The sequence below is a fragment of the Leptosomus discolor genome, chromosome 5 (genome assembly GCF_034619465.1).
Source record: "Leptosomus discolor isolate bLepDis1 chromosome 5, bLepDis1.hap2, whole genome shotgun sequence".
NCBI classification, from domain to species: Eukaryota; Metazoa; Chordata; class Aves; order Leptosomiformes; family Leptosomidae; genus Leptosomus; species Leptosomus discolor.
In genome coordinates, this window is record NC_141395.1 from 71,221,058 (window position 1) to 71,230,148 (window position 9,091).

At 48.9% G+C, this 9,091-nt stretch overlaps 1 protein-coding gene across 1 annotated transcript; it reads right to left on the bottom strand.

The window, feature by feature from the left end:
- Positions 1-4,003: 4,003 nt before the first annotated feature.
- On the bottom strand, positions 4,004-8,715 carry LOC104348257 (secreted Ly-6/uPAR-related protein 1). The gene is made up of 3 exons (XM_009953508.1): positions 8,664-8,715; positions 5,495-5,614; positions 4,004-4,215 (listed from the first exon to the last, which is right to left on the bottom strand). The coding sequence occupies exons 1-3, from the start codon at positions 8,713-8,715 to the stop codon at positions 4,004-4,006; spliced, it is 384 nt and encodes a 127-aa protein (XP_009951810.1).
- Positions 8,716-9,091: the final 376 nt, after the last annotated feature.

The window sequence follows — 9,091 nt, forward strand, 5'->3', positions numbered from 1 at the left end:
TTAGCAAGAACTACAAATTCTTTCTTAGTTGGTTACATCAGAGCTCTGTTTTACATTAAATGTCTGGACTGCAAAAATATCCCCTTCTTTTTTCTTCTCTTGGAGTTTTGCAATTATTTTTGCCCTTGTCTCTCTTTCTTTCATGCCCACGTGGATTAACGCACCTTCCAAGATGGCTGTGTGGTTTAGCCCCGCCCCCCACTCCCTCCCAAAGAAGGCAAACTATATAAAATCAAAAGAAATCAAGCAGCAAAACAGCTCCTGGTGCTTCCCACCTTGCAGCTTGAGCCAGCCTGCAATCAGGGCATGCCAGGATAAATACCACCGATCACGGCTATGCATGATGTGACCAGTGTCCTGCTGTGGAAAGCAATTGAAAATGATCCCTGCTGGAAACCCTGGTCCTCTAAGTATTAATCATGCTGTTTGTGTAGCTTTGCTCTCCCACGGCATCAGCGATGCTTTTGTGGGAATCTTGCTCAAGTCAAAGCAACATGATTGAACATGGGTTCTGATCCAGCCCAAGCCAAGGCTGGTGGTGCAATATATTTCCAGAGGAGGAATTATCCTTTGAGATATCCACTCCACCTTCAAGACTTGTGGAGCCCACAAGGAAAGGGCACACAAGGCAGAAATGTCACCCTCATGGCTGGGTGGAGGTGGGACTCAACAGGGTATACCACTTTAAATATTCTCAATAGTGTGGCTCTGCAAACACTTCCCTGAAAGTCTAGTTTCTGTCCTGCTTTACTCTTTAATTTCTAGATGGACGAAAGCATCTGCAGGTTTGCAACTGAAAGAGGGAGATGCCGATCAGGGCTGCACATCTGTAGGGATGCACACCTGCAGGGCTGCCCCACATTTGCAAAAGGGCTGGGAGGTGATGAAAAAGGCAAGTTCTTGGTCAGATAAAGCATATGACACCGAAAAGTGCCCTCAAGTCGGGAGTTAAAGTCTCTGGATGTGCACGGAACGACTGCTGGGAAGAACAAGCCCCCAGAGGGACAGGTAAAATCCTTCCATCACAGCAACAGCAGCACTGGATGCTGCCTGCTGTGAAGCCTCATGTTGCAGGGCAGAGCGGCTGCGTGTCTTTTTATGGCCCTTCGGAGACACATCTTTTTCTGTTCTATTTTATTCAGCCTATATTTAAACTTCTCCTTCCGTATGTCCACTTGACCCAGTGACGCAGAAATCTGTCAACTCCTTTGAATCCCCTGGCAGTGTCCTGCTTTTGCTGAGGCAGTACTGCTTGCTGACTTTAATTCCTAGGGACCAAATAGCAAGAATAAATAAGAGCAATAACCAAAGCAGCAGCAAATCAAACTTTGCAAGGGCTCCCAGTGACGACTCCTCAGCCTGTGTCTTACGGCTAACACTGTGTGAACAGATGAATATTAATGCAAAAGGACATTTTGCGCCACTGACGCTCTGTGTGAAGAGCTTTTCACCTCGGCTAATCTAGGAACACATTACAAGTGCTTTGAAGCTAAACCCTGCCTTTGACTGTTTCAGCTGCTCTGGCGATGGAGCCACATTAACAGGCAAGTCTCTGGTGGCAGGAGACCTGCAGTGCAGTGTGATGGAGGATGCTCACAGCCAATGCTAGTGACACAAGCACAGCAGTGGTGCCCACCCGCAGCGTCTTTGCAGCTCAGAGCAGACCCCAAACCGTTGCTCCCCGCCACCTTGCGGTGCTGAGCTCAGCCTCTTTCTTTTTGCCTGCTGCAAGAGAAGCTGCACTACGAAAACCCTTAGTTCCCCCTGTGCTTGTCCCAAATGAGCCTCCTGCAGCCACCAGGCAGTACTTTACTCTTTTGCCACCCTTCTCCCCATCTTCTTCCAGCAGGGACAGCCTTAAATCTAGCTCTTTCAAGGAGTATTTTTCCACTCCCTTGCTTATCCCTTTCTGTAGCTTTTCACCAATGTGGCACAGGGCAGTCTGCATAACCAGAGACATGCCCTCCTTGCAGCCCACGATGCCCCATGCTCCCTCTCTGGGTGAAGGCTGAACACCCAAGAAAGATGCTGCAGGCTGAAAACTGGAGGATTCAACTTTATTTGCCAGATTCTCACCCAGAGGGGAACCCTCACCCTCCCAGTCCTTCTGTATCCAGACCCTGCCCCATCTGGATGTGCAATAGATGGAGGAAAGTTCAGCCCGCATTAGCACAACGCAGCACCCTGCAGCCAGCATGGAAAGGCCACTGGGAACAACGACTTACTCCACAGCTTGAACCCAGAATAGAAAAGGGGATCTGGTCTAAGGAGGGCAGTGGTTGTGGTTTGCTTCTGGCCTGACACATCAGACTGTTTTGGGGAAAGCAGAGAACAGATGAGTAGGAAGCAGAAGCTGATGCTCTGTGCCTGCAAGGGTGGGTGCAATACTAGTATTTCAGCAACTCCCAATCATTATCCTCTCAAAGGCATTTTTCCCAGGTAGACTTGGGCATTGCAAGGGTGTTTCAGGGAAGCTGTCACTGTTTTAGTGAAGCACTGAGCATTTCACCTCCAGAACAAAGGGGCTTATCATCCTCCTGAGCCCCAGGCTTGCATGGGGCTCTTGGCCAAGAAATGCAATGCTTTGTCAAAGTTTTCTTCAAATGGTACTGAGACAGACCTTGAGAGACAGGTGCAATGAAGAAAAAGAGTCCCTCTGCTTATTCCTTTAGTGACCTGGCTGGTGTCTGGTGGAAACAGAATAAAATGGACTTTGCACAGAGCAGTTTGCAGGGATGGTATGAATGCACAAGGATGGTGCATGAGATGTAGCCATGCTCCCCTCTGCCCTTGCTCTTGCAGGCTGTCCCCTGGATGAGCCCTGGCAATAGGAACAGAGCAAATGGCAAGTTCCTCAGCTCTGCCCCACCGGAGAGGGCTGGGAGCTGGGCATGCCTGGCTCGTTTGTATCTGCTATCACTCCCTCTGGTTTTACAGCAGACAGGCCATCAAAATCAATCTTACAGCTGCTCCAAGGGAAAATGGAGCAAATCCCCAGCTGGGACCCAGTAGTTCTGTTAAATAGCATGAGGGGAGCCACTGACTTTTCCCAGAGTTGAGGGTCTGGGATAATCATTACTTTTCTTTTCCTGCAGTCCCTGCTGTGAAGGGACAAGGGAGGGCAGAGTAATGACAGAAGCTTCTTGAAACAGTCTGTCAAACACCTAGGAAAGAAAATCCAGGAGCTCTTATTACAACTTGAGCTTAGCCAAAAGGCTGCTGAGGGTTTTGGCTAGTCAAACTCCAAAATTTGCTTTTGCAGGTCTAGCCTTCCCTGGCTAGACCAGGGAGTGTTTTGAGCTTTCTAGAAATACATTCCATCTCAACACATGAAGGCTAAGCCCTTCTGAACTCATTCCATAGCTTATTCTAGACACAGCCAAATGCCAGCTCTCTGCAATTGCAAACCACACAGCTGAGCAGGTAGTGAGAGGGGACCAACATCCATCTGCTGCTCTGACTCAGGAGATGGCACAAAAAAATGGAAAGAAAATAAACCAACTTCTGATGGAGGGTTGCAGGGATTTTTTGGGTTTGTGCGCAGGACTATAATAGAAGCCCACAGACACAGGTTGCGTGGGAGATTGAGAAGACCTGGGAAAAAAAGCACTGTCCACGTTCAGTGTGCATACAGCCCTTGCTTTTGCTGAGGGTGGCCCCAGAGCACCAGCCTCGATGGCACTGCCCAGGCCCTCCTGCTGTGCAGAGCTGCAGCACTTCATCCACTATTGCTCCCCACAGAGGAAAGCTGAGGGGGGAAATGTGGGTCCTGGGGGCCAGAAGCAGCTGAAGGTGAGGAGCATGTACTTAGCAGCTGGAAGCTGGAAACTTGAACATTTTAGGTCCAGGTGCCCAAACTCTTGGCTTGAATCCACAGCACTGAAGATGGGTGAAGTCACACATCAGCGAAGAAGGTTATTCCCAAGGCGTCTAAGAACTCACGAGGCAGCTTGGCAGAGAAAGAAGTGGGGGCATTTTGGCTGGAGCATGGGCACTTGCAACGTTACAGAGCACACTGGAGGAGTGTGCCAACAACCATGGCCATCAGACCCAGCGCTGAAGAGCTGCTTCTCACTGCACTGTTGCTTCTGCTGTCATCAGTGCAGAGGTCGGTGTAGCAGCACGACTTGGGTCTGGTCGCCCCTATCCCGCTAGAAGGGAGGCATTCCTCCTCACAGCTTCTGGTCACGGTGATGTTGCCAAAAAAGGGATAACCTAAAAAGGCAGGTTGGAGAGGAGGAGAAGGTTAAGAGAGAGAAAGAAACGGTGAAGGAAGGGCAGACAGCTGGCATTGGGAGACACTGAATTTGTGCAATGGAAGGAAATGAAAAGTAAAGTGTTTGTAGATAAGTAAAGGCAAATAAGGCATTGACCATCTCTAATCCCTGACTGCCTGTAATCTAGACTGCTCTCTGTAGGAACACGTCTGTCAGTTCTCCCTGCTGATTCACTCTCTCTTTCCTGCTCCTTCCAAATTTATTCTAACCTGGACAAGAGACACAAGTCCCTGTCTGTTTTGTTCAAGTGAGTTGCTCCTGCAATGCCTCTGCATAGAAGGTGGCAGTGCCAAGAAGCAGTGGTGTAGCACTGGTGTGGTCACTGGTGAGACAGTTGGTGTTAGGTGAAGGTGTCTACAAACAAGGAGAGAGCCCCTGGGTTTCTCTGGGATGTTTGCACACATCTATAGGTCCAGGGTCCGTAAGGACTTAAGGGTAGGAAAGGCAAAACAGAGTAAGCAGAATGAGTCCTGTTATTTCACTATGTGTTTCTGAATCTGATGGATTCACCTCCTACTCCAAAGCTGGATAACTCCACCTGGATTTTTGTAGAGAAGTTAAAGGATAATCCAAGCTGGGACTGGGAGGGGAAGAGGGAAACATGGCTAGCAGGTTGAGGGAGGTGATTCTCCTCCTCTACTCTGCTTTCATGAGACCCCGCTCAGAGTACTGTGTCCAGCTCTGGAGTTCTCAGTAGAAGACATGGACCTGTCGGAACAGATCTGGAGGAAGGTCACAAAGATGATCAGGGGGCTGGAGTACCTCCCTGATGAGGTCAGGCTGAGAGAGTTGGGGTTGTTCAGCCTGGAGAAGAGAAGGCTCCGGGGAGACCTTGTAGCTGCCCTAAAGTACTTGAAGAGGGCTACAGGAAAGGTGGGGAGGGACTCTTTGTAAGGGAGGGTAGTGATAAGACAAGGGGTAATGATTTCAAACTGAAAGAGGGGAGGTTTAGATTAGATATTAGGCAGAAATTCTTTCCTGTGAGGGTGGTGAGACACTGGCACAGATTGCCCAGAGAGGTTGTTGGATGCCCCACCACTGGCAGTGTTCAAGGCCAGGTTAGATGGGGCTTTGAGCAACCTAATCTCGTGGAAGGTGTCCCTGCCCATGGCAGGGGGGTTGGGACTAGATGGTTTTTAAGGTCCCTTCCAACCTAAACCATTTTATAATTCTATGATCTCTCCCCACGAGCACTCATAAGAAGCAATGAAACCTACCTGAGTCTACGGAGTGCAGCGTTGTTGTGCAGACGTTGGCTTTTGGTGGGCACAGGGTGACTTTTCTGCACTCAGCGATGTCCGTTGGTTCCTTGCATGTGTAACATCGTAAGGACTGGGCTGCAGAGGGGAACAGAATGGGTCTGAGGTGGTCACAGCAGCAAAGACAGACAGCAAGTCTGCAGCTTCTTTGCTCTGTGGCAGGGGTTGTGTGACAGCCAGTGCTTCATTCCCCCTTGACCAAGATGCAGTGGTCTCGGAAACTAAGCACGTCTGGAGACAATGGCAAAGCTTGGATAAATCATGCAGGGAAAGACCAAATCCCAACACCAAAGGACAAGGATGGTGTTGTGAGAATTAAGCATGATCACTACCTTGGGGGCTCACAGTCCAAAAAGAGCAGGGATCTAGAGCGATCTATTGCCTAAGCAGCTCTGATAGGGTCTTTTCATCCTCTGTAAGAAATACTTTAACACAGAGCAAAATAGCTCCTTCTGTCGAGAGCAGCCTTCACCAGCACTGAAAGACTGGATGTTCCCCCGTCCCTCCACTTGCAGTGATATCTCCTTTGTGCTTTTTTAGAGGTATTTCTGCAGAACTGAGAGCAGAATTTAAATTTCAGAGCTGTATCATAGATCCTAAGGGCTGAATGCGGCCTAAAAAACACTTTCATCCAGGGCTACTGCTGCTTTTTAAGAGATGCTGCTATAAAGCTCCTGCTGGCTGCCTGCTGACAGAGGAGCACCTTTACATATGCAAGCATTGATCACAGCAGTTGCTCAAAAGTCTTGGTGTGAGTCCTGTCTGTCCGCAACCGGCAGATACCGAGCCTGAGTGTTTTTTGGAGTCGCATTGGTGGGGCTTGATGACAGAAACCAGCCTGGTTTGGCATTTTCTATCCTATCTGCCTTCTACCAACCCGGCAGCTGAAAAGCCATCCAAATGTGTCCACTGCCATCTATTGGTAAAATTGCAGAGACGCTTTTCTTGTTACTGTTCTGCAGCATCTGCTGTTAGAAACCTCCATGAGTTTTTGATAAGGGTAAATATTTTTGAAGGCAGTTGTTTGAACACCTGATTCTAGAAAGAATTTTCAGGGCATCTGTTTCTCTTAGTACCTCCTTTAGAAAATTTAGCTGTGCAATGGAGCCTACACGATGCAAAAGCTTTCTTTGCCCCGTTTGCAGAGGTACGAAGGACTTTTTAATGTGAGAAGTGCTGGTGTTCTTGTGGCCGTATCCTTTGCAAACAAGTATGGTGGAGCTGAGGACCTCAGTAGATCCCTTCCAAATGACCCATAAGAGGTTGTTTTATATTTGAACATGTAGTGCCCACTGAGAGAAAACACGACATTGTGCCTGTGTAGGCCTGGCTAATGTATGGATGGAGCAGTGCTATATTGAAGCATCTGAGAAACTGATCTGCCACCTTTGTGTTGAGCTAGTTTCCAAACTTTGCCATTTTCATGGGTGAGCAGGGCAATGTCGTGGACTCTGGGGGAGTTACTTCCAGTTAAGAGCAGGTTTAATGTAGGAAATCCTTAGCCCCCTTATCTTCCACTGACTCTGGGTGGGGCACTCAGAGGACACTGGTTTTCTAAGAAGGTTGCAGTGGAAGAGGAGCGCCCAAAACCATAAAGACCAGAAGAGAAGAACTGAACATAGAGGACAGTGCCGTATCCTGATCTGAGGCAAATAATTCACTGTTCATCACTGTCCAACAGTACCTTCTACCCTTTGATATCAAACCTCTGGAAGATGACTGGTCACAGATATATCCCTCAGCTGCAAGAGCTGTGCTTAGACCAGCTGCCTCCCACTGGATCATCCCAGAAAAGCCATTTCTGCCCCCATCTCAACTATAAAGAAAAGGGTGGTGATGCCTTTCTCTTTCCATAAAGTGCTCTAAGACCTGTGAGTGGAAACATGCTCTGTCAGGTCCTCAGCAACCCCGTTAAATCCAGGACAGGACTAGACCCAGAAGGAGGAAAAGAAACACATAATACACCACCTATGAAATATCTTGAAAGAAAGAAAAATAACCCCAGCAGGTACTGAAATGTAAAAAAATGCAGTAGCTGTATAGAAGTAACTACACCTGCCCTGGTTCAGCCCTGTAGTGGGTTTGACCCAGAATATGTCCTTCAGCCAGCAGTTGGTTTTGCTTTAGAGACAAGCAGAAGGAGAAATGAGGGTAGGAGAATTAAAAAAAAAAAACAACAGTGCAGCCTGAAGAAGACACCCAGAACACTTGCATGCACAAACAATTGCAAGGTGTATGCCTTTCAGCCCTCTTCCACTTGCAGCCCTTTGAATGACCTCCGTGCAGCCGTCTCTCCAGATGCAGGTGTACAACCCCTGCCCAGGCTACCTTTCCTCTGAGATCTTTCAGAGCCCCATGAATGTAACCTGAGGATCTTTGGGGCCTATGGGCTGTAGGCTAAAACCCACTGGGTCGTTGTCACCCCAAGGATGACTCTGTTTCAGGCCAAGGATGTATTTGCAGTGGGTCACAAATAGATGGAGTAAGAACACAGCGATGCCCAAACCCTGCTACCAGCTTGCCAGAGACCAAACCTAAACAGACCCAGGAGAATAGCCTGTCTCCATCTATATCCTAATCTCTAGAAATGAGTGAAAACCCTGGAGCTGGTCATTTAATGAAGCTTTCCAAAATTCTTGGAATTATTTCTCATGTCCTCGCCCATATCTGTGCTGAAGCTTCACCCTCTGGTTTTCAGAGCCTCCAGCAACCAGCCAGGAGGTTTTAGGGATGGCAGGAGTTTGGCATGAACATACGCTATCCCATCCCTCAAGGGACAAGTTGGCAGCTTAAGAGCTCATACTGCCCTGTGCCATGTGGCTGTCATTCACACCTTAGTCTTGTAGAGCAGCATGTCAGTCTCCTCCATCCTGGGTACGATGCGAGAAGGGCTGGGTGATAGGCGACCACCTATGCGTCCAAACGAGGTGCACTGCTGTCCGTTAGTCTCTCCCCACCAGGAATGCACATCCCCTTTCCCCATTCACCCTCTCCATTGACCTTCTTAAACACATAAAGACGTTATTTCCCCTGCCTGGGGATTACCAGGTCTTTCTGCATCGATGCCTTTCCCCTCCCACGCGATTCCCAGGGAGTCCCTGAAGTGTCAGGAGTTTAGCGGTCTTACCCAAATCCATGTATGCCAGGCCAAGCAGGAGCCCAACCAGAAGCGTCTTCATGCTGAGAGCAGATCCGTGCAGCCGGGACAGTAAAGGACAGCTGCTCCCAGGGACTTTTATATGCTTTCCCACCCTCCACCTCCTGTTGATCCTGTGGGCGGATTCCCTTGGGTTGATCAGGGGAGAGCTCAGCTCCAGTCTGGATTGGGATTTGTAGAGGAACAAGTTCCCCGAGGAGGTGACATCACTGCAATGAGCAGACTCCTGCCATACGTCATCTCTTCTTCAGGTTTATGTCCTGGGGCTGGTCCCATGGAAAAGGAAAAACACAGCCTGTGCTGCAAGGGGTGGCCCCACGCCAGTGCTTGGATGGGGAATGTGACAAGGTATGTTTGTTCCTTCAAGTCTGGCTCCGTGAGCTGAGATCTGGGTTGTG